Below are 27035 nucleotides of genomic sequence, written 5' to 3' on the forward strand. Positions count from 1 at the left end.
TTTTGACTATTTTTGCCCTACTATACTTGACAATAAAAGACTACTTTTTGAAGTGCAATAATACAATGTTTTTGATCTTTTTTCTTTAAATGCTATACTATGGCGTTATTCGGCATGCTATATTTTGTTGTTTTCAGCTGTTTTTTGGACATGTTGTATTTTGCCAATTTTTGTCATACAATGTAATGACATTTTCAGCCAATTTTTTGAAGTGCAATAACATGACATTTTTGGCCATCTTTTGGCCACGCTGCACCAGAGGTCGGCAAGGCCAGCCTGCGGGCTGACACTGGCCCTCCAGCGATAACATCTGGCCTGCCAGTTTATTTAGATTTTTTTTTTACAATATCGGACTGACAGTCCCACAAATAGGCTGTAAAGTCCGAACAGAGAATCTATCTCAGTCTGCAGAATTCTGATCATACTTTTATCGTTGTTGAGAGTGAGAGTGAATCACAGAGACAGACACGGTGGGCTGCACTGTAGTAGACAGCGCCTGTGAAATAGCAACATGCGATGTGTGGTATGAAAAAAATAGCACCAGTTTAGTAAATCATTCAAACGTTATTTTACTTATGTGACTGTGGGCCATGGCATCACACATGTAATTTAGATTAATTTTATGAAAAACACTGACACTAAAAGCAGCGCATAAAAAGCAGAATATGACATAAATGATACAGTAATGCAACTATCTGACGAATAGCCCATTACTGTTTAAATACAAACTACATAGATTACCCTGAGTAATGCACTAGCTAGGGAAAGTACTTGGCCTAGCTGAGGCATGATAATGACTCCATGCAAAGCATCCGACAGTGCGTTTATGTGGCAAGTGGCGGACCTCGCAGAAAGGGGCACCTGTTTCACAGAGGCTATGATTCCATCCATCGACTTGCCATCAATGTTATATTCTTTGCACATAGCGACAGCTTCACTGCAGATAAGACACTCCGGCTTTGCATTCATGAAACCAGGTAGGATGAACAAATACTTGGCTTTCCATTCTTCAATGAATGCCCTATTTTCACTGTCAACTTTCCTCTTTAGATTTTTGATAGTGCCATTTTCTCTTGCTATAGCAGGCTAAATGTGAACTCAATGCAAACTTAACTCTGCACACGACGTAATATTGCACCTCTAGCACGCAAACTATTTTTAAAAAAGCTACATTGTACGTGAGGAGTGGAATCAGCGATACCAAGAAATAATGCTGAGAGTAAAACTATTGTAGGAGCCATTAGTTATGTCAGTTTATTTTTCTGTGAAAATAAGATTAACCACGGGTGGCAGTGCAAGTTAAAGTATATACCCAGCACCCAGCTGCTGCTAAAAAGTAGCCTAAGATAGTCGCTACAGCTATATCAAATAATTATTCGAATAAATTAGGCTCTGCTGAGTGGTCAGTCCAAGTGGTGATGTTTTGTGTGTTAAAAAGAAGCAGTCATTTTCAAAATTAAAATGATAGGCTACATGTTTATTAATCACAATATGAGAAGGGAAAATAAAACTGAGCTCATCAAGAGCATTTCATGACTCAATTCTCTATATGAAATTCATGATTTAATTTCATAATGGGCCCTATCCATGTCCTCTGTTATTTCTTCAGTTATTTTTATCCATTCTCTTTATTTTCCATTATTATTTTTATCTCATTCTTCTGCCAGGCTGTCCCCACTGCGCGCCCGCTTAGCTCCCCGGTGTCACCTGGCTTGGCGTCTCTGCACACCAGCGCTGCACCAGATGTTCCAGCAAGTGAGGAGAGTGGCCATCCCTCCACACGGGACGGGAACTGGCTGCACAGGCACCTGTCACCGCCATCACCGTTGCCGTACAGGGCAAGAACGCCTCAACACCAGCGCTGCCAGACGACCTGGAGAGCGGCACAATAGACATCCTGGACAAACTCATGGATCTACTGCCCACTCTCCGAGCCACCGTACTACAATCATAGTCAATATGGAGACAAACGATACTGCGCGCCGGAAGTCTATCTCTAGCCCCATCCTCATCCTTGGTGGCGGTGCAGAACGCTTTAGCAGATTGATTTATCTTCAGTCAATGCTCTCTTACACCTCCAGGTCCCACCATATGTGTTTAATTGATCATTTTAACCTGTTCTGAGATGGTCCCTCTTTCTTTAAAAGTGATGACATACACCCCAACAAACAGCTGGATACTATCAGCGCACCTGCAGCACGTGGTACGATTCTCCCCATGTGACTGAGTGTTCACCAATCAATCACACACCGATGGACACACCCTGGTTCAGCCCTCTTCCTCTACACCACAACCTCTTCAATCTGGTTCCTGTGAGAGCACCCCCTGCAGGTCTCCCTAATTACTCAACACCAGATCACACTGTCATCAACCCGGCCATGTTAAACTACCACCACCATCATCTCCCTCCGTAAATCCACTCTTACTCGGTCAATGAGTCATCCCTCAACTGCCAATCACACTAATCTAATCCAAGTTCCTTTACAACACTCTCATCCCCGTCCTTCACTGTAACCCTGTCAATGTCTGCCTTCTCAATATTAGATCCCGAAATAATAAATCTTTTATATGTCACTATTTTATTGATTTTAATAAATTAGAGTTTTTAATCATCACAGAAACCTGGCTAACACAGGAAGATTGTAGCCCCCTCATCGTAGCAACCGCCCCCCCCCGATTTCAACCTCGGCTGTCTGGTGAGGGGAGGGGGGGTGGCCGTTATTTTTAAAAAAAGTTTATAAATGCATCCCTGTTTCATAGTTCTTTTACATCATTAAAACACATTGGTTTTATAGTAAATTCTAAAGATTATATATAAATGTTAATCTACAGACCGCCCAGGCCAAACTGTGTTTTTAACCAAGAGTTTGCTGACTTTTTACCCCATTTTTTCTCAAAGCACGATAAAATTCTTATTTTAGGTGATTTCAACATACATGTCTGCTGTCCTTCTCAGCCTTTTGCCACCGATTTTATAGATATTCTGGGACCGTTAATCTTAAATTACACATTCTAAAGGTCACACATACACTGATCTCAGCCCACACAATTTTATGACTAAGGATATTTTGTGTGTCTGATCACAAGGTGTTTTTTTCAGTCTGGTTTTAACCCAATGTCATTTTTAATCTCAGTACACCTGTCTGCCGCCATATTTTTAATTCTATGTGTGCTAGCTAATTTTCTGATCTTTTTAATGCTGCCTCTTTAACTGCTTTTACTATACTATGTAGTTTTTTATGATTTTTTGATGTCAAGGTTTACTACGTCAATTTTTTTTTTCATTCTATACATTGTTGCTTTTTATGATTTTTGGATGTCATAGTATAATATGTTGGGTTATTTTTATTATTATTTTTAATTCTAACATCATACAGTGTCGATTATGTTGATTTTTGACTACATTCTATGCTATGTCGTGTCTTTTTTTTATTTGGACAACACACTATACTATGTCGTTTTTTATGATTTTTGGACATAATACTATACTTCTCACCATCTGATCAAAATGTCATTTTGTCCACAGTGGCACAGTGTTAACTGTAAATCAGCAAATGCTGGCAATACTGTGTGCATGATACGCAATATGATGCTTAATATCAACATGCTAACATTACAATTGTTAAGTTAGCATACTGAGGAGCATTTAGCCGAAGGACAGCCTCACAGAGGCACTTGTATGGCTGTGAGACTCTAAGATTAAAACCTTTATACTAATTGCATTTTAATGACTATATAACAGACTGCTGGATATCCTGGACATATTTCTTAGCAAACTCTGACTGGTAAAAGGTAAAGTGAGGGGCCAGAGTAGTAATGGAGGCTTGTTTACATCCACCTACCACTTAGACAAAGTATACTGTATCTGTGTAGAGACTTTAGTTTAATTACACAACCTGCTTTATGTGAGTAAAAGCAGAGCAGGAGGGCATATGGAATTTTTATGTTCTGTTCATCAGAGTCACATAAGTAAGTCTTCACTGGCTGACGTCCAGAGTTAGAATTAAAATGCACAATAGGGAGTCAGATCTTTGCCTCAGCATGGCTCCCCTGGTCCCTAGCAGGCTGCTAACAAGCCATCACACTCTTATTTGGAAATGAGAAATGCTACACTAACTGTGAGGTTAAGATCACAGATTGCCAGCTTCACTTTGAGGGGATTTTAAGCTGAATTGGGACAGAAATTTAATAGAAAAAGAACACTTTTTGTTTATATTCTCCCATGCAAGCATGCCAAAAACATTTGGAAGCAGCAGCACTTTGCTGAATATTATCATATTCAGTCAAAACAGCTCTCTATTCATAATGTCAATATCACATTTTCTGTTTCTCTCCTTAACCCATTATACGTTGGAAGTCAGGTAGAAACAACAATTTTCGAATGTGGTCCAGTATTTATCTGGCGACAGGGCTGCAGCTGGCAGCAGTGAAATCTGCAATGTAATCACTTGGGCAATTATGAACCGTCAATTTATCTCTGCTAAAAATGTTTGTTTTTGCCATTGACAGGCTCACATCATTAGTATTCTCAGTGTCTGAAAATGTCATGGATCCCAACAGAGAAAGACAGTTTTGCGAAAGAGTAAGATCCTTTTTGTTTAACCAGAAACACTTGAATTACTATTCTCAAACTCCATTAAATAATCATTGTATAACACTTTATTTAAAGTTGTCAATAACAGAATACATTTCACAAAAGCCATCTTGGGTCATTTTCCTATTGTTCAATCAATCACTAACCATGATTTAGTTGAAATAAATCCTTAATTCACCCAGATGCTGCCTCTACACGCTTAAATGACAGTTTATTTATATGGAGTCTGGTGGGTTTGGTTTGGGGCTGTTTTAAAAACAAGGATCTCACTGTGACAAAAAGGTCTATCTCTGTGGAGATCCTTTCCATGATGTTGTCCGACACGTAAAATAACAAAATGAGTCTGTCAGTGGCACAAACAAGAACTTTTAGTGGCTGTAACATTAGGGGTCGACAGATTATCGGCCTGGCCGTTATTTGGCATTTGCTAATTATCTGTATCGGCGTTTAGTTTTAATGATCCCCGATAAAATCAACCAATGAAAGTGCAAAGAAAGTGTCAGCATGGGAGGAACTTATACTTTGTAAAACCTCAGGGAGCTGATTTTATTCAGTCATTTTTTTATAGAAAAAAATTTGCTGTACATGATGTTGAAAGTTTCTGTTTTGATTAAACATTGAATCAAAGGCATTTAAACAAATTTTCATGTTGGAGTTTGTTATATTCCAAATTCTAAATTTAACAGAAATATTTTCATTTTTAATGTAAATGCATATCGGTTCCAAATACTGCTTATCAGTCTCATGAAGTACTAATAATCAGTATCAGCATCGGCCCTGAAAAAACGTTATCGGTCGACCCCTACTGTACAGTGGCGGTGAACAGTTGCCCTACTTAAATACACTAGAGCATGTTTTTCTGCTGACAGCAGCAGACATGCTGCTCAATACTAAAACAATTCCAAAAATAGTTGTTCTTATAAGTCACTTAAAGCAAAAGGTAAGGAAATAGTGTTCAGGTTGAAAAATAACAAATTACCCTTTAACTCCTTATGCCAAGTTATTTTTATACCAACGTTGGTACATGCAGCACATGGCAATGTTAAAGCTCTGCTGTTGCTGCGATTTAAATTTAAAAATCCACCCTCTAAACACATGCTGTCATTTCACATCCAAAGTAATGCGAGTCTGAAGCCAAAACAAATAAATGTGCTATGTCCAAATCCTTAAGGAGCTCAACCGTTTTCACATGCTAACCAGTATGTTTCACACCTCCTCTGTCATTCTGCTCCTCTGCATCCACAAGGGAGTCTAGCTGCTTATGACACATTGCAACTGATATTTGTCCTTTTCCTCGAATTTGACCAACATATTTGTACTGTTCTCTGTCAGAGGCTCCCTCGGCTGAGTGCGTTTGCCACTCCCTCCTGCCCGTCCTCCACACTGAAAACCCTGTGATGTAGGCAGAAGCGCAGAGGATCAAATTAAAAACACACAATTATCCGTCTCAGCGATCAAGGGACTCTGACCCCGTCACAGCTGAAGACAAGCATGACAACCAAACAAAGCGGGAGGTGACGTCTCACCTCTGATCCCGGCACATAAGTTGGAGTGGGTGTGATTCACAAACAGACACAGACTTCAGGTAGTGAGCTGGTTCTGTCTGAGGCACACCAGTGCTTTTAATGGATTTATTTATTCACCTCACTGGGCTCCACTGTGTGCACTGAGTGTCTCTGTGTTTGTTCTGCCGGCCAGATTGAGTTTCAACACTTCCCCTCTCTCCCAGAAAACCAGCTTAAAATGCTTCTTCAGGAAGCAAAAATCTCGTTACAGAAAAATGATTGTGTTTGATTCCTTTTAAGGTCAAGCTTGCACTATTTCCATTCACAAGGAAAGACGGACTACTTTTAGCAAATGCAAAAGCAAAGAAAGAAAGCTGCATTAGTCTAAAAAAGCTTTGAATGCTCTCACACTTGACGGGATCAGCTGCCAGGCAAGCTGTAGTCAGTCATACATATTTAAATAGATTGAAATCAGTCACATGTAGGATGAAAAGGGCCATTACCAACAGTTGGTGCCACTGATGAAACAAATGCAAATAAGTTTCATTTTTACCTTAAATTGCATCTGCTCTCCATCTGCTCTACAGGAAGACACCTGAGTCATTTATGTGTGGATCAGCAGTTTTGATATTCATGCTAAAACTTCAGCATGCAAGATGGCAGAACATGAGCACTATTGCCAAAGTGACAAAGAAGAACTCGTACCCCTTCAAAGCCAAAGCTAAATTGTTAGGCTTTGTTCTACCTCAAACAAGATTTAAGTATTTATCTTAAGATAGATAGCACACAAAGCATGGGTTTACATCCAGAAAATGTGCACAGAAACAAACAGAAACTAATTCTGCAATTCTTGTATGCCTCTGAGTGACATTCATGCCTGGGAAACATATTTGGAAACACTGAATTTCAGCAGATTTGCACTCCTGGAAATAAATGTGTAACTAATTAAACCTCTGTTTTGTTTTGTTTTTTTAATGATGTCATATCTCTAGGTCATAGCTAGCCTGCTGCCAAACTGGGAATGTCCTTATAAATTTGGTTTCTGCTTCAGGTGAGATACAATAAAGATGCTTATGTAGCTGTCATGCACCTGCTGATGTTACATATATTAAGTTTAAAACAAACTAAAGTACATGGCTAATTATTATGCAGAATAACCACCGAGCTTCATTTACTTAGAGGAACAAGGATGGCTGGTTGTTTGTCAGATTAAAGGTCTGATGTTTAGAGCACCTAAATGGTGTAGTTGTTAAGTTTCACTATTTAAATAATCTCAATGAAGTACTATCGAAAAGTGCAAAGAAGCTACAAACAGATACAGGTAAAATCTGGATACATCTTCCCTCTGGCGGCACAGAAGATCTTCACAATCAGTAAAGCTTCAAGATGGGCACCCAGATTAGTGTCACCAATTCAGTATCTGACCAAATGTCTCCCTTTCTGTTCCTCAGTTGAGTAATGTCCAGAAAGGTATTTCTGACCTTTGACCTTTTGGATATAAAATGTTGCCACTTTATCATTTTACCCTTTAAGACATTTGTGTGAAATTATGTCATTATTAACATATGAATTCTTGAGTCAAAAGCATCATTTGTCGGGTCACAGGGAAAATCCGAACCTGGGTTTTTGCGTGGACCACCTGTCCATCGCTTTCTTTCTGATGAACATGATAGCTCAAGAACACCTTGAGGAGATTTCCTCAAATTTCGCACAAACATCCACTTGGACTCAAGAATGAGACAACGAGATAGATGGATTGACAGGACAGTCGACAACCTAAAAACTCAAGTAAATGCCTCCAGCCATAGCTGTCGCCAGCATGGAGGCATAAAAAAGCCAACTACTAACTAACAGTCGGGCAATAAAATGCAAAATTTGAAATTCTATGAGTTGACAGTCTTAGTTAAGTCAAAATAATCACTGCTATCTTAAAATTTTCACGTGTTGCAACAGCCTCAGAGCTAGACATTAACTATTGTATGGGCTTAGTGAACTCTGTACTCTCAAGTGAGAGATTTTGATTATTTTTTTTGCCCAGAATGTAACCCCCGTGCCATCAATTCTTTCGAGAGCGCTGTGCCATTGTATCCCTTTCAGCAGCTTTGCCATTAAGTCTTGAACTGTGATGTTTTTTTGGAGACCACTAAATTAATCCACAATGATAATTTTTTTCTATTTATTTTGCCATTTTGAAAAGAGTTTTTATCAGCTGTCCACTAGCTGTCCGTCAATTAGCAGTCTAAAAGAAGCATTATGAGTGTTGCTCTGTCATTGGAAAGCATTACTCTTGTTTTACTTCTTTTCTTTGCTGCTGAAAGTTGTTTACGGTGCCACTAACCCTTTACTTCCTCTCTTTACTTCCTCTCATCTTTGTTGGACTGAAGGCACACTGACCCTTAGAATGACTCGCTACTGCCTCGTGAGGTAGAATGGTATTACAAGACAGGATGGGATGGGGTGAGCGGCTTATCTCGCTAATTTCAAATTATATCTCTGCAACACAATGCATACATGTCTCTGTAATAACATCAACACTGATATTCACATTCTGTTGATAATGTTTAAAACTAAAATTCTGGCCACATTTTGCACACAGTAACTTTATGCAACTTTTAGTTGATTGTTGGGTCTCATTCCCAAGTCCAGCCATCAACCAAACACATCAGTATTTGACGACCTGGAAATGAGACTCAACAATTAAGTAAAAGTTGCAAAATATTGCTTTAAATTGATGATAACACTAGATTTGGGGATTAGCAAGTTGTGTCTGTCTGTGCAAAATTTAATGGCAATCTATGGAATATCTTTACTTTGTAGCGAAGTGGTGGACCATCTGCAAACCAGGGACTACATTATTTGCTGTAAGATTACTAAGGGTGCAACTTTTTAATTTTCATGACACCATTGCTGTATGCAAGGCAAAATTGTGCACAGCTTAAAAAAATAACTGCACAAATAATAAAGATATAGTTGCTCAACTCCAACATTTTCTATCTGTTTCTATTTAATAAATGAGCGGATGAACTGTTTGTAGTTTCAGGAACTTGAAAACTCTACATTGCCCATAGAGGAAATAATTTTATCCATCTATTAATAGCTCTGTAAAAGACTGATGGCCTCCTGCCACTAACCCACTGCATGCTGGGATAGGCTCCTGCCCCCTGACAGTTAACAATCCATTCAATAACCATTAGTACTTATGTAAGCTGCCACATTTCAGCGTCAGCGCAGGACCTCATGCCTGCCTGCTGCAAATCTAAACACAATCCGTCAAGTTTATTTCTCCATCCTCATCTTAATTCGTCTCCCACAACCTTAAAATGACTTTCATTCAGTTTCAAATCTGTGACATTTAATGCTGGGTGTGAGATTAATGCCTGAGTTGGAGGAGACAGCAAATCTGGAGAGCGGGACGTTACAAGGGAAACCTGCCGCAGGGAGAAATCTAAGCAAATACAAGTTTGCTCGAGTCATTTTACATAAATTACAACAAATACGACCGATGTTCCCGCAAAGTTAATAGCTCAGTGACCTGCTGTGTGTCTAATCATTTCTCTAAATTACCAAATAATATCATCCTACCACTCGTTCCTCCACTGTGGTTTGGTGAATTTCCTCAGTGAGTGTGATTAGGATGCAGAGTCATGATCAGCAGGCAAAGTCTTCAGCTCAAACCCAGACTCAATAATTACATAAGCATGATTGGTTTCTCGGGAACTTTTTAAAGATTTAAATAAACATCGTCTTTGGCAAGGAGTAGAGGTCTAATCCACCACCAGCGTGGAGATCGATCCAATTTTTTAATCATTTAGGATATTTATTTATTTTTCAATAGTCTGAAAACACTGCTATAACTCACACACACGGGGCACTGGCCTCGGACCAAGCAGTTTTGTTGCTTGTCAATAGATATTTATTACATTTGGTTATTTGAGGGCAGTGGAATTTTACCGCTGATGTGTTCTGTATGTTGCTGTTCAAAAATATTTTAAAGTCCCCAATTTTAATGAACTGTTCCATGTGTACACCTGATAAGGATATAGCTGAATAGGTGGCCAGCCTGCAACAACATGAACGCAGCGTCTTTACACTGGTCGCCCCTGCACTGTTATTTATAACCTGTTCCCTGCTGCTGTGAAAACCCCATGGGGTCATTACAGTTTCATCTGGCTGAACCTAATCTAAAGTACCATCAATATTGATGCCTGTTGCCTGACCAGTGTATGCTCTCACTCTGTGTTAAAAAACAACTTTAAGTGATGGACAGAGGTTGACACAGAGGGAGTAAATAAGTTAAAGTGGTTGAGTTTTAACATCTAGTTTTGAGTCTTCACAGCTGAAGTTTTTACAGACAACATTTATGAACAAGGCTGACTCAATTCAATTAGGCTAAAAATAACGCTTTGAGGCCTAGACATACAAACTCACTTCACAGAACCAGCAGCACCGAAAACCCTCTGCTGCCTCGCCTCGTGTCTATGCATCTCGGCCAGAAAGTTGCATATGAGCATATAACAAAAATTACAACCAATGGTCACCAAGCATGTCAGTTCTGCATCTTCATACCAGCAGACAGCATATAATTATCATTTAAAAAAGTGAAACCAGTTGACCACTTTGAAGCCATATAACAAGTTAGCACATTAACAAAGTCCAATTTTGAAAGAACAAAGCATATTTACTGTGCACCAGTGAACAACAACACAAACTATCAGATAATGTTTCTGTGAAAGAGCTCCATGGCTAAAGAAAAACATTACTACCAATAATAGAAATTTTGTTTCGATATTACTCCCCGAACCAACTTGTGCCGATGAAGGCCAACAGTGCGGGATACATCGGGATACATCGCAGCAACTAGGTCAACAGACACTCACCAACGACCCAACATGGACCAAAAGGTGACCATCGGCTAGGTGCATCAGATTTTATGGCATCTAGTGGCCAGATTGGAAATTACAACCCACTGGAACTTCTCCCGTGTGTTAAGCGTGCAGCAGAACTAAGGTGGCCATGCAAAAATGCAAATGGCCCTATCTAGAGCCAGTGTTACCTTGCTTACTGTAGAAAAATAAGGTAGAATAATTACTAGATACCAGAGTCCTAAGATTTCGTCTATTCTGTCCAACTAGGAGCCAGGAGCATACACCCGAAAAATATCTATCCTCCAGGTTTACCTCCACAGTTTGCTGCCTACTGAATACGCACCGCGGTGTTTTGCCTGTTGGCACCGTCCACGAATTCTCACACAGTTCATAGAGTTTATTATTAAGTATTATTAAGTTTTACAAAAATAAAACCTTCATGAATAAAATATTTATTATCAAAAAATATTATCAAAACATCATAATTGAAGTGTTTGCAATTTAATCCTGTCAACAGTTTTACAGATGTCTGTTTTGCAAAGGTAGTCTATGAGGAAAATGATTTTTGGGCCACAGAGGATTTTGACACTGCAGTGCCTCAAGTGGCAAATGGAAAGATTGGAAGCATGGCTGAGCTGCTTTTCTGGGAGCAAATTTACAAATCCTAGGACAGCAAAGGAACAACCTGCCCTGTTCTCCCTATGACTGGCTTAAACAGGTTGTCTCCACAGTTTAAGTTGGTTGGGTTTAGGCCAGAGAAGTCGGACTGGTTAGGGTTAGGGTAAGAATGCCAGGGTAAGCCAATCAGTGAATCATCACTACTTGGGAGCCTGAAGAGAACCCGCTCCATATATACATAGATATACACTGCTCATTATTACAAAATATATATGTGTATATATATCAGTTCATATCAGTTCAGGCACCAATAAAAAACATAGGTATGAATGTTATATTCCATTTCTGCCCATATAGTTCCCAAAATCCTACAAACTGGACCTTCAAAAGTAGATATTTAGTGATATTTAGTGATAGTCCACTTGAGCAGAACATTTAGACACAGCTTGAAATCTCAGTGTCATGGGAATCAAAATCATCTCTATGTTTTGATTAGATTTTGGCACACTGTACATATATCTGTCAATATCCTTCATCCTCTCCACGCAGCAAAGTGCTTCCTTTGTGGCCATTTCTTTAAACAGTGGGTATTACTGGACATTGTTTCAGTTAATGGCAGACGGACTGTAGCTGCAAATGTTTACTAATGGAAATACTTGTACGATAACGGAAGAAGTGTTTGCCAATACTTAAAGTCAGTGGCATTCTACTTCATGTGCTGAGAGGCTCTTCAGCTGGGCATGAGTGCAGCTCTGCAGGGAGGAGCAATTATCTCCCATCCTGCTCCTGCATTTGATTTGATATTAATTTGTTAATATAGAAAAACACCAATCTTGCTAAATGCAGTTTTAAATCATGAAGCATGAAATCAGATCCCCTGTAATAGAGAGGAGCAGGAATTAGTCCTAAAACCCTAAAATGCTAGCCTGAACAATAAGCTAGCATTTTAGCACTCCTGGTTGAATGTCTAAAATAAGGTCTGTGGTAAACACAAACTTGAGAGAATTTCACGTTTTGTTTATTTCCATAAAATACATACGTAAACACCCCTACTGTAAAGCATTTTAATGCTAACAAGTGGCTAAATGAGACTACAGAAAGTCATCTCACGATAAACAGCTTTACAGCCTCATTGTGGAGACAACGTGAAGTCATTTCACCCGAGTGGAGTTTGTTTAAAGCCTAACATTAGCTTTTTACTTCTGGTGACTGAGTGCAGGCTTCGAACATCCTAAAAGTGGTGTTCATTTATGATGATTATCTTGCTGAATAAATCGTGCATGTATAATAAACTTTTGTTTGTCACAGAGCTTATTTTGTGCAAAAATATAAAAACCACTGGAAAAATCCCATAGGCTTTTTGTCAAGGGAACCAGTGTTACACTGGTAACTTCCATGTTGGTCCACATATAAATGTCACCCCTGTACAATTGTATGGCGTCTGATTACAGCTTTATGTTATCTAGGGTGCTTTCAAGCTTCTCTTCAGCTCAGTAAAGAAGCTTTATGTAGTTTTTTGTGGATTTCATGGTTTTTTTCTTACAAAACAAATGGCACATTATAAACTTAAATACATCCTTATTTTATAAATTATTATTTCATTTTATTTATTTTATTGATTTTAACTTCGGTGTGTTTATTGGTTTATTTACAATTTGGTCATTGATTTTTTTGTTTTACTTGTGCGTAATCTTTTTTTTAATCACCCTTATTTTATTCCATTTTTAGTTATTTTATTTATTCAAATATATTATCACCTTTCAATTATCTACTTTTAGCATTATTATTTTATTTTATTTTATTTTTATTATTTTAACTTTTTTTTATGAGTTCAGACACATCTTTGCATATTTTATTGGTTTATTCTTCATCTTAATTATTGTTCTGCGAGTTTTTAGTTTTAGTTTTAATGGATTTGATTTGCTTTTATGGTCAGTTGATGGCTTTATTTTGCGCCTCGCACTTTGTGCTTCATATTTTGCTGTCAACCGGAATGAAATGTGCCATATAAATAAAGTTTTGCTTGCTTGCGTTTTTTTCTTGTTCAGTAGTGTACTAATATTTACAGCGTAAAATACCATTTTATATCTTATGAAGTTTTCCCCACAAATATGTTGGTGCTCATCCTATCTATGTACATCACCTTTCACAATTTTTAAACTGACAGGCAAGAAGGATGGCTCAAGTTCTGGCATGAAACACGATACTATTCCCGTGGGGATTTACAGTTTATACTTAGAAAGAAATCACATCTCGACTCACTAGAAATTATTCACCAAACACTGAATGAGAAACACAAATCATCGCCAGCGTGATGGATTGCCCACTTCTCTGAGCACGAACAGCAGTACCTCTAACTCGTAGTCAAGAGGAATGACTGATGCTCACCTCCTATTTTCAGCCTGGCCACGACAAAATTCTCTCTATTTTCCTACAGCAACGGCGCATATTTCTTTTCCGCTCGTCCACGCCCGCTGAGCTCTGGCTCCCTGTTTCCCTGTGATGATATATGGCTGAGGTGAGGGTGTACCTTAAAGTGACTGGGATTTACATCAGAATGGGGTGTACATGGCTCCTGGGCATAAGCAGAGTCATTGAGAGGTTAGATCCACAGCAAGGGCTCTTGCAGGAGATAAATGGGACATGAACACAGTTTCAAAGATGCTTATGTGAACAGAGTAAGCAGTTTTGAGGGAAGAAATTGACAAAACACTTGAGATTTTTAATCCTCTATTCATCCAGAGACTGCAACGAGTGACCGTGAAATGTGAAATGCAATATAGCTTATTTTTTCTCCTTTTTTTTTTGCTTGTGTGTGTTTGTGTGTCAGAGCGATGGGGTTAGAGAGAGGCCTCTTAGCTTCTCTAAGAGCCACATTAGATTAGAGAGCCAGGCTAAGTGCTTTCCGTTGCAGGGGGGCTTCTTAAAAACTTCTTGTTTCTGCCCCGAACTCTCTCCTACGGCTCAAGTGACCGAGTACATAAAGATGGCCGCTTCCTGGGTTTAGGTTGCATTATCCTTTTGCCTCACAGTGCAATTTAATTTGGGTCAGATTCCGCATGTCTGAGAGCTTCATAACATGAATTCATTTACTGGCAAATAAAAATATTGAGGCACTTTGAGCGTCTTGCGTGGCTATGTGAATGTGAAAGGGGTCGCTCGTTGGCACAGGCCGACATAAAATTACCACATGACACTGCTCAAAAACATTAGGCTATGTAACAAATACACAATATATTACAATAGATATGGGTATCTGAGGAAATGATCATTTTATTACTTTCATTATTATAGGGAGGATCTGTGGAGATGTAAATGACTGGCTATCAAACCTAATGGATATCAGGAAGCCCTGAGACGGGGTAGGACGAGTGGGCGAACTCGACTGACAGAGATGTGGTAATTAGCAAAAGCAATTCACCCATCTAAGCTGAATTCCAGACAGCGTTGAGCTGCTGAAATGCTCTGCTTGACATTAGTGTGAATGAAGACAATGCAGGAAGTAAAGCCCACTCACAGAGCACATACATACGTTTCCAGAGCGAGGCCGAATTCTTCTCCTAATATGGTAATGAGGAGAGGAGACGCTCCACAGCCAAGTCTGACACCTCAGTACACAACATGACTGCTGGGACCACAACAGGGGAATCATGGGATCTGATCACATCCTAAACTCTAACCCTAACCCTACTGGGTAAAATCATTTTCTTTTGTTTTGGATTGGTAGGCAGCTGGGCAGTGCATTTTTCTCTCCCATTTTGATTTTATTTTAGTTAAATATGAATTTATTTTCTTGTATGATTGTATGTTTGTTGCATGTGGTTTTGTTGGGGTTTGGAGCCCTTGTTTCGTGGCACTTAATTGACTGTGGCTTGTCGGGTGAAAAACCAATTCGAATTATAGCTACTAACTCTGTGCTGACAGACTATACCCCGGAGACCTAAAGATGGTGCATGGCCAGTTAATCAAGGCCAAGTCTACCAGTTATGGTAGACTGGACCCAGAAACATACACTGATATAATGGGAGGAAAAGGGTCTAAACAATGCGTGCCCATGTCTATTGCTTGGCCAAGAGGTCAGCATATAAAAATCCTCTCCCTATACCTAACCCTATTTTCCTAAAACCATTGTGAGAAAGTTAATTTTGTCTCTTTTCAAGCGAGTTTTAAAAAGACATTTTAAACAGAAGTGCTGTCACAGTACTTTTCTGGACGATGTTTTGGTAATGTGTCATATATATCCACAGACTTTGGCATGTTGTTTTCATTTACCGTCATTGGTGTTCATTGTGGTTTCAGAATAGAAGAAGTGGCATATTGCGGTTAACCTCCCTTCATTGTGTCATGGTAGGTTTTCCAAGACTGACACAGTCTCCTCATTATACCCATAAGCCCTTGCAATTTGGGGTTGCCTCCCATGGGTGGTTCATATTAGGTTCTCCCTTCTAATGAACCACCACTACCTAACGTTCTCTTGGAGAAGGAGCGAGGCTCACGCTTCAGTCACCTCTGGGTGGCTAATTGGTGCCACAGTCAGTGACACTGATTTCAGCTGTCCACAGTTTGAAACGTAGTGATCACACCTGTTACATTTCTGATTCAAATAATCAAAGCTGCAGATTCATACAGGCATGTAATGACAGATGATACTTAATTAGAGATAAAGCAAGACTATGTTTAAGCTGGTCTTGGTTCAGCTTTCACCCACTTTGTTTTCCTGATTGATTTTCCCTTTGAAGCTTACGCACTTGGTGCTAACACCCCTCCGCCCTCCCGGCCCGCTGATGAAAACATATCTCTGACAGGAGGAGAAGCTGCGGGGCTCTTCTTTAATCATACACTGGTCCGCTGATGTCATTCAAGAGGTGAATTAGTGTGGTACAAAGACGCTCTGGAGACAGATCTCTAAGGCTTTCTGAAGTCTCGGAGGCAAAGGCGGACATGAAAAGGCTCTGGAGGAAGACATCATCAGCTTTAATATTCTTTTTTGCTCCACTTGTCACTTACTGTGACAACATGGGTTGTAAGTGGGAACAAAAGCCTGAGGTGGCAATATTTCTCTTCCTGCAAGATGAAAGCTAAACGCGGCAACAAGTGGATGTGTTCTGCTCTCAATCTCAGACCTAATTAGAGACCAGAGACTGTGAGCTATGAGTATCATCATCTTATTGAGATATTTCAACCTCACAGGTTTTCGGCCATATTTTTTTTAATTGCCATTGCGGTGTTTGCTATAATCATGTTACCATTCTCTGGGGTATATTGTAATTGGATGAGCTCATTCTCTATGGAAATACACAAGAATGAAATGAAAAGATTCATAGCAGTCTTGTGTCATGTCTTTTATATCCTCATATAATGGTTCTGATGAAATCTTACAAAAATGCATAGAAAGCAGTTAGTTTGATATCTTGCAAAAAATGCATACTTACAACAGTTCATTAGATACAGCATCAATGAATGGCATTGTTGCATTACATACAAAAAATAATGTACTTAAAGTTATGTAAGTAAAATTACCTTGGTTAGGTTTAAGACAAGAGACATGGTTAAGCTTTGTCACGCTACGTTCTTAGCATAAAGTTATGTATTCCACCAAAGTTAGCGTACTCAGCATAAAGTTGCTTACTTAAAGTTAAGTTATGCAGGTGAGGTTTAGGAAAGTAAAATAACATAGGTTAGGTTTCGGAAAAGAAATACGGTGACAATGTCAGAGTTCACTTGGTATCATAAAGTACACAATCACTGGTCTTTTGGGGGAAAGTCCTGTGTTTGTTTGACCATCCACCATCACAACCTGCCTCCTTTGTAGACTGTCAGTCTTTATACTACTTCCCTCTTTACTCCCATCAGCACATTGATCACGTGATCACAGCCTCCCTGATTACGTGGGTTATATACGCATTCCGATGCATTACTTTTCTTTGGTGTATGTACGAACAGTGCATGAAAACACCCTGAATATGTACATCTTTTACATGCAAATAGCTGCGTAATAACTGAGAAGCAAATTAGCACACATTTTTAGCAACTTTTGACCACACTATAAGTATTCTCTATTGAAAACATTTGCCTGGCTCCGCACAGTCAATGCACCCAGCTCAATTTGCAAAGTAATAGCACAAAACTATCCCCAAAACTACAGATTTATTTAACTTTCACTCTGTGTTAGAAAAGGGAGTTGTTGTTAGACATTATTTCACCTTTGATAGACTCTGGCTAGCTGTTTTCAGTTTTTATGCTAACTCTGGCTCTGCTAACACAGAGACATGAGATTGATATAAATCTTTTCATCTAACCGTAAAAGTGACAACATATTTCCCAAAATGTTGAAGTATAAATTTCCCCCTCAGAAGTAATCCTTATTTTAATGCTAAAATGGTTGCATATACATATAATATTTGGACTTTAAAATCAAAGATGCATTCTACTATAATTGTCGTGTAGCTACCGACAACAAAGCAGTGTAAATCCAGCTGTATAAATAAAGCATCAAAGTGAACATGGCGCACACTAGAAATAAATTATTTCCCATTTACAGCTCCCAATTTGTTTACAGGTCAGCTGGTCTAGATAAGGTTTTGGTAAACAAGCCTTTAACTGTACGGATTAGGACTTCATGGCTACAATTTACATAATCATCATGTTATATAACAATAATGAGCTTATTTCATATTCATTTTTGGAAGCAGGTCAAGTAAAATCATTTGCATGGGGACAATATCTGTGGGACACTGTAAATACTGAACTGAAGCCCAAACCAGAAATGAAATTCTTCAGTAAAGCTGGTTTTTTTTTCTAATCTTCGTGCACTGTCAATTATTGCATACATTGAGAGAGCACAGATCTCATGTTGCTATGAAGGAATTTGTGCTGTGGAAACATTGAGGAGAGCTACACAATAATCTGGTATTCGAGTGAATGGAGAGGAAGCCTCGGTGTCCCTGAGCCTTCGCCTCTGTCTCTGTCACAATGATTTACAATAAAGCCCAGGAAGACTCTGCATGTGGGCTGCCGCATCAACATATTCTGAATCCTACTGTAGCAGCTGTAGAGCACTCACATGCCTGAGGCTGTTGGGAATAAAAAGGAATCCTAACAGCGAGGTTCCTTAAGTTTATGATCTTGTGTGCTGTATAATGCCATAACTGTGGTTTCATCATGTAAATCTGTTCAGCATACAATGGTGTGAGCGTTTGCTCTGCAGCAAGACGCTACAGAGAGCATCTGATTTTACTCTGCAATTATATTTGATATCACATTACTGTCTGTTTCCAAACGGCTTGATTTCTTTCAAAAAACATAGGAGAAAGGCAATGAGCAAACTGAAAAGAAATAACTAAATAAATATAAGTTAATTTGTTTGTTTGATTTTTGTGTTTTTTGTTGTTGTTGTTGGCATCTGTTTATGGCATGTTGTTGGTTTGTGATGTGTTGTTAATGTGGTACATCTTATGTGTATGTTATATAATTAAAAAAAAAAATAAATAAATCTAATTAAAATTACTTAAAGTACAGAACAAAATCAAAAAAGTAAATGACCTGAAAAATGATGAAAATAATTATGTATATATTCTGTAACATATTTTGAATATATAGTTATAATAATCATAAATAGAGGTTTTTTTCCTCAATTTTTTGATAATTTTCTCTCTCTCTTTCTCTCTCTCTGTCTCTCTCCCTCTCTCTCTCTCCATCTTTCTTCCCTTTTTAAACAATTATTTTTGGGGTTTTTTTCTCATCACCTTTTACTAATTTCTTGCAATTTACTCATTGCCTTGTCCCATGTTTTAGAGGGAAATTAAACCTTTTTTTAAGGTTTCAAAGGTTTAAATACTTGTGAGAGGTGTCTAAAAGCAGCACAAGAAAAACTGATGTCCATCCAAGTTTCAAAGGGTTAAATTGCTAATTCAGCTCTGTCTTACCTTGTTCTGAAATTCTGAGATTTCTAACTTTTTCAGTTTCTGTGCAAATGACCATTAATTATTTCGATGCTGCTGCTCCTGCTGAGTTTAATTATTCCAATCCAATAATTTCATTCCACAAACTAAATATGGGGTACTGATATGAGTTTGGACATTTTAGATTATTTAAAATGAACCTGTGAATAAGACGGCCAAGGGAAAAAGTTATTATAGAGTGAACTCACCCTCTCCTCCTCCTCTCTGAGGTCCGGCATGGTGCTGACACACAGCGTCACAGCGGTGATGGCTACAAATATTACTGAGAGACAAGCGAAGATCTTCCCCGGCAGGCCGGAGTGGGGGTTCTCCACCATATCCCTCAGTCTCCGCATGCAGCCCCCTGAAAGGGTCTCCTCCTGTGCTTCGGGAGACTGCTGGCTCTCCTCGCAGGACTGCGGGGAGGTGAGCTCGGCCTCCTCATCCTCCAGCCTCTGCTGCTCCTTGTACTCCTCCTGCCTGAGCCGCAGCTTCCTGAGGCAGCACCAGTCCAGGTTGTTCTCCTCCACCCCCCAGTACAGCAGCTCCTCCTGGAAGGACAGAGCGCACATCTCCCTCAGCAGCCGCAGCTTCCCCGCCGCTAGGAAAGACACGATTGTGCGGAAAGCCGACGGGCTCCGGTCGAAGAAATACTCATTGCTGCTGCCGTCGTAGTCATCGCACAAGTCCATGATCTCGGCCTCGTTGCTGCATCTGCGCAATTTACCGAGCCGTGTCAGGGGGAACTCCTCCAGAGTAGACCAGGGGATGCGGTACTTGATCCCCCCTACGTTAATAATTGCCATCCCATCAGCCAAGCCAATCTCATCTCCATCCTGTTGACGAGGTTGGGGCTGGAGCAGGAGCTGTGCTCGCTTGTAGAACAAACCCTTCTTGGATTTGACTTCCTGTGGGTTCTGCACACGTTTGAAGTGGAAGGTGGTGAACTGGTGCTCAGTGCTGCCAGCGAGGAAGGCCACCTCCTGGTACATCACTGCCGCTCTGTTGGGGGACCCTGTCCTGCACAATGCGATAGGACGGTGGCTTCACAGAGTATGTGTGGTGACTGGGAGCTTGTCACCCATTCAGCAACACGGGGCGTCTCTGTGAGACAAAAGAGACAAGTCAACACTTCTATTTATTCACTACACACATTTCATGATTGCAGGGCTTAATTCTACCAAGCACTCGTCTATCTCTATCTCTATTCTGTATCATTCAAGACAGGTCAGACTATGACAGGTCTGAAGGGCTGAGTATCGGTGCTCGATACCTTTAAGGTATCAGCCGAAACAACCCGGTACCAAATAGTATATAGTATAGTAGAATTTCTTTCAGACAGACGATACCTGCATTCCTTTTTGTACCAGCGAGTGTTCTTTGATTTAAGCAATGTGTATTTTGCCCAACACCATGACAGCGACAACGCATACAGTCTGCTGGCTTGTAAAGTCCAGCCTGGTGTACTTTACAGAGTCAAATGAAGCCTTAAAAAAGGTATCAAATGAAGTAGCCTATACTGTATTAGTATCACTCTAAGGGTACTGTTATTGGTACTGGTAGTGGAATTTCTTTGTCAATCTGCTCTAAAGGTGTCCTTGTCATGGTTGAACAAGGCCTGATACCTTCTCTCCCAGGGCGTTCTAATGCACTGTCGATACATTTTTCTACGAATGCATCAGTTATTACAAATTCCACAGTGATAAAAAATGTGTTTATAACCCACATATTTTGGAGGGCTACAATCACATGACAAATTTACTCCAATGGGATTAAAGAAGAGAGCAGCCCCGTAGGGATGAAGTGTTGAATGGGTCACACAACACTTAACACAGTACGTAACTTTGCATAAGGTACACAAAGCCAAACCATGATCCTTTTCTGAAACCTCATTTATATAACTTTACGCTAAGTATGCAACTTTGCATGAGGTATGTAACATGACGATGTCTAACCATGTTCCTTTTATGAAACCTCACTTACATAACTTTACGTTGAGTATGTAACTTTGCACAGGCTACATAACGTAATGATGCCATAAAATGTTCTAAATGTTCTCTTTTCTAAACTTAACGTACAGATCTTTACGTTAAGTAGGTGACTTTGCACTACAAAACATGACAACGCAATTTGTGAGGCGTGAATTCATTAGATACCATACTAACAGTTGTATGTGCATTAGATATCATTGTATGAGGATAGGCTGATATGTGTTTACAAGTGCTAATCAGTTTTGACAGAAAGTTTCTTTTATTTTATTATATCACATTGGATAGGCCCATTTTCAATCACTCAGAATAAAAGCCAGCAGGTAGTCTGCTGCTTCACAGATGTATATTTACCTTAAAATAAACAATGAATATAGTTAAATACACAAATACGAATTCATTTCATTTTCTTCAAAATTAAAAAGAGCTTATTTTTGAGCTATGTAAGAACAAACTAACAAAAAAAAGGTTGCAGGCATTTTAATTGCGCATGTGAGCCTGCTGTTGATGTGGGAAGAGAAAGCTCAGTATGACTTCACTTTCGAGCACTTTCTGGTTTTTATACAAGGGTTGAGGGAAAGGAGCCAGATTACACACAAAGATGTTGGGAATGCAAAATACCACAGTCAGATACCACAAGGAACATTCGGACAATGATGGATAACGGAGCAGGAGAGGTATTTTGTCACTATGACAGTGGGCAACCTTGAGTTCTCACATCGTTAGTTGCGGCATAACTGCATATTAAACACAGAGATCTTGATATTTATTTTATCTTCTGTTGTGTACTTGAGAAAATCTCAGAGCATCCTTGGCCTGTCTTCAAAGCCCCACAGGGTGCCCTGATATCCACTTTGAGCACCACTGCTCTAGAAAAATCACCCAAACTGGACATAACGAACATTTAACACGGGTAAAGCAAGCTGTCATACATAAATGAAATAAATATATATGTACAGTGTGATCATTTGTTCATTCCTTTGTTTCTTTCTTTTTTATTTCACTTTGACATTGACATTAAGTGCATCCACAGGGAAATCATTTTCATTTTCCTGTGAAGTTTCTCCCTTTCTCTTTGTTCTGTTAGTTCTTTCTTTCATACATTTTCTTCAGTTGCTGTTATAGTCAGTAATGCCTACAGTATTCCTTTTGATCTTCAGTGTATAGACTATTTTCCATACTGACAGGAACGCCTGTTTTGAATAATGCATTGTTACAGAAGCTGTGTGTTCATGTGAAATGAAAAATAAATAAAGCATTGCCACATAGATTAAACATTGAACATGCATTTACTTTGCATGTTTAAGAGTCGATACTTTCCTTCAGTTTACACAGTATGTGACTCATTGTGCTATGATCAGGTCGACGTTGTGGTGTTGATTTCCCACACTTTGTTACACAGTGATTTACACTGTCTCATTCCAGAGCCTGCTGATGCAGTAAATAGAAAAACAACATAATTAATTTCCCTGCATTGAGAGCAGGCTGCTGCTTGACATCGAGCTGCTTTTGTTTGAGCTTCCTGAGCAATTAGACTCCAGAGAAGTTGTTTTTTGATGTTCCTCTCTAAAAATACAGACTGTTTTGACATGCAAGTCATTATTTTCTGCGTTCTGTTTTCAATCTAACAAGAAAGCTCGTTAACAGAAATGGTGTTTGGACTCTGTGGATCACTTTAAGACAGTTTACAAAATTGTATTTTCTTGTGTGAGAAATTGTTCTTATTGTGTTTAGTGACCTGATGATATGAAATTTAGGTGACTTAAACAGGACTTTTAACTCACAGCTAAGGTTGGGATATGCAAACCAGTTTTAACATGTTGTCTTATCACATCTGACACATAATCATACAAATAGCGATGCTGGTGTACACTTTTGGACAGTCTCAAATCACAGTTCTGACCTTGGAACAGTATGTGAAGAGGGAATATAACTTTATACAAGGATTCCTATGAAAAATACTTACACAAGGGTTTATATTATGTTCTACAAAGTAGCACCCCATTTATTATGTAAGTACTTGACATACAGTTTCATAGGTTAGGTTCAGGAAAAGAAACATGGTTTGGCATTGACACATTACATACTTTACGCAAATGTATGTACTTAACATAAAGTTACATAGTTTAGGTTTAGGCAAGTGAAGTTTTGGCTCTATGTTGGCAAAGATTCTCAGTCTTCTGGGTCATGGTATTTCTAGGTGCTATATCGTAGCAAATTCAACTTGATTGAGATGTTTCACCTCACATCCATTAGGTGGCTTGGGGTGCCTTAACAAAAAATGTTGGATGGAGTTTTTGACTTCATCAAACTAGTGATGTACGACTGCTTGCTGTTTTTGCTGAATCAGACCAGTGTCATCACTATCTGATCAAACAGTGCAATGTGTCAGTCTTTGTGGATTTACTTTGTTCACAACTTCTGAAAAAAAAGGCTTTGTAGATCCAATTACACATTTCTGAAGTCACTCTGTCTTAAGAAGCTCTAGATGCTTCTTGTTTTATTTAACACAGCCATCTGGATTCACAATCCAGATAACACAGGCTGTTAGTGTAGCAACAGGCCAGAGAGCCTTTACTCACTAAGAATGACTGCACTGGACCTGAGGCAGTCTCGCTGATGAAGGGAGACTGGGCACATCATCACAACAAATTAAGAGTGGGACCCCTCTAGCTAATCTCAGAGTTCGCTCTCCTATTGTGAGGACAATCATTTTGAAACAGGCCGCTTTCTCCGAGGGAGAGGGTCATAGAGCTGCACCTCTGCAGCGACTCAGCAAAGTGCTTCTGACAGGAGCAGTTTATTGAGCATGACACTGCACCCAGGGGTGGCTTCAAGGAGCACAAAGGGAATGAATTCATGTTATATATAAGGAGCTCCAGAGAGCAGCTACGTGCCAAACAAGGCTTATTATAGTGCGGAAATCTTGCATTTAAAAATACTAGATAAATTAATGCTACAGTTGGTAACTTTTATAAAAACAACTTTTTGTCATATTTCCTGAAACTGTCAATACATACACACAAAAGTATAAGACATATAATCTGTGAGGGAAAAAATCCTGTTCTTCCTCCTTGTAATCTGGGGTCAGGTTATCCAATTTGCAAAACAAGTCAATGACATCAAATATGTCATCCTGTTAATGAAAGTTAAGATAATAAAGGAGCTTTTTGATAATCCAGTGGAGTGGGTTCCAATCCCTTTGGCTTGTGGCCCCTAATGATTAAGCAGTATCTAATCTATCCTATTTCATTTGAAGGAGTCCAAGAGGGGAAAGAAGCCATTTCTTTAAAAGAAAGCTTTTTTTTTTCTTTCTACCGCCAAATAATGCCGTAAGCCCTCAGATCTGTATCGGTCTACTATAATGTCAGCGGAAAACAAATATAATCAAGTTCCCAACATCAAGAAACAATAAAGTGGGCCACTAATACAACAATTTACCTGCTATGTGTGGTTTTGAGTGAAAAAAAATGCTTTCATTTCATCTACTTTACATCCCTCTCATCCTCATTAGGCTGGTTGAGTGCAGCACATGAGGTCATGTTCTCTCCTTTCATCCTCAACACAAAAGGCTTTTCCCATAAACCCGTGACCCTGAAAGCTCGTGTTTCAGATGCTGAATCCAGATCCGTGGCGAAATAAAAACATTTCTCTATCTCTGTTTCCTTCCACAAAACTACAGGTCAAAGTCGCTTCTTTAAAGAGAAACTTCTAAGGTGGATTTCTTTTTCCTTCTTCAGAAATAGTGTGTGGAAAAGATGGAGCACTCTGGCTTTGTTCTTTTAACACCAGTTGCTAATGCAAATATAATGTGAATGCCTCTTTGCATAAATCTGCAACCCCATGCATCACTGAGACATCTGCCTTCCCACATCCACTCAGTTTTCATCTTCGTAAAAAAGGCTCGAAGCAGAAGTCTATTTTTGGGCCGCAGAGATCTTGAATGACACTGAACTATCACCTGACCTGCTCCTAAATCAGACTGATTGGTCCTCTTCAGAGGGAGGTTTTGTCAGTGATGGCCTTTGCTCAAAAAATATGAGAACAATTACGTTCCTGGCCCGCAGAAGCAGCGCAGCAATCAGCAGAGAGAAAACGATTCCACAATCTAGAATGACGCAAAATGTCTCTTTTGAAGTGCAATAATCATGGACAGAGCACTTCTCACAACATAATCACACGCAGAAGAGTCTGAGGGGCCGCGATGGAGAGCGCATTCCAGAGTCTGAGTCACAGGAGGAGATGATTTTGTTGACCAGTGCATCTCACTGAAAGATGCTTTTTTATTGATCCACTTCACAATGTCCATAATTGAAAGTGATGAAACATCATGGCCTGGTTTCTACAGTATGAATTATAAATGGGCTAAATGGGTTGATTCAAACAGACGAGCCTTTCTTTTACCCCAACGCTCATTCAATTACTGAAGAAGCATTAAAAGCCTCATAAATGGACTCTCAACCTGTTGAGTTTGCTTTTGCAGAATGCACTGGAGACAAGGTGCAAAGCCAGGAAGAGTCATGTGTGGCACTGACCTAACTACACTGCACACTGGACCACACCAGCAAGTTTTATCATGACACATTTAAAAGGGAAAGAACGAAATAAAAATTTGATTTGTTGCTGGTATGTTTCTGTGAAATTTGTTTTTGGATTTTTACCTATTTATTAAGCACTTATTAAGAACTTAAGTCTTTTAAAAAACTGAGATCTGACACTCTCACAGTCAAGACAATGTGAGTTTTAGTGACACACAAAAGATTTTGCAAAGATTACATGTTCAAAATGAATAAAAAATCAAATCACGTCAAAGATTGGATATGTTGCAGGGCCACTATTTGCAAGACTACAATTAGATTCATTTTGAGATTTTTTATCATCCTGCTCCTGATGGAATTTATTACAAACAATCCCTAACAAAAAAATACATATATATATATTTATATTATGATAGTATTTTTTTCCCTCTTATTTATTAAAGGCATTTTCAGGTGGTTACCTGGTTCACCTTGGTTTTGTTTTGTTTTTTTGTTTTTTTACATTTTTGGGGCTAATATTCAGGAAATTTTTACTTACAACGTGATTTTTTGGGTGATTTCTTAAAAAGTTGACCAATGCCCTTTGCTTATGTTGTTGAAAGATACTAAGCCAATTTAGTCAGGTTTCAAAGGGTTTATTTGAGTGTGGACGCTCAGGAACCTCATGCAGATCAGTAAAGAGAAGCAAAAACAAAAAAAAAAAAAAAAAAGAAAGGAAAAGATTCCCTTCAAAAGTCCAGTGTGTAGGTTTTAGGGGGATATATAAGCAGAAATGGAATATAATATAAAATATACTCTAGAGTATAATCACCTCAAAATAAGAATTGATGTTTTTTGTGCAATTTACACTCAGCACATTATATATATTTATTATTTTAAATATTTTACATACTAGTGTAATTATTGCATTTATTATTACTTGTATTTATATTTTATACTTTTTACATATTTTAGACTTGTACTTATTTCTGCTTCATATAATTCTCT

The 27035-nt window shown here is 39.0% G+C and overlaps 1 protein-coding gene across 2 annotated transcripts in view; it reads right to left on the reverse strand.

Annotated features, from left to right (window-relative positions):
- The window catches only part of kcng2 (potassium voltage-gated channel, subfamily G, member 2), a 56394-nt gene that overhangs the window by 22573 nt on the left and 6786 nt on the right, over positions 1-27035 (reverse strand). For both annotated transcript variants that reach the window (XM_042505924.2, XM_042505923.2), the window contains one exon: positions 19732-20626. In XM_042505924.2, coding sequence (XP_042361858.1) covers positions 19732-20514 — 783 coding nt within the window. In that variant the 5' untranslated portion in view covers positions 20515-20626. The remainder of the gene's footprint in view (positions 1-19731; positions 20627-27035) is intronic.

This window comes from Plectropomus leopardus, chromosome 17 (genome assembly GCF_026936395.1).
Source record: "Plectropomus leopardus strain MGB_pleo_1.0 chromosome 17, ASM2693639v1, whole genome shotgun sequence".
NCBI lineage: Eukaryota > Metazoa > Chordata > Actinopteri > Perciformes > Serranidae > Plectropomus > Plectropomus leopardus.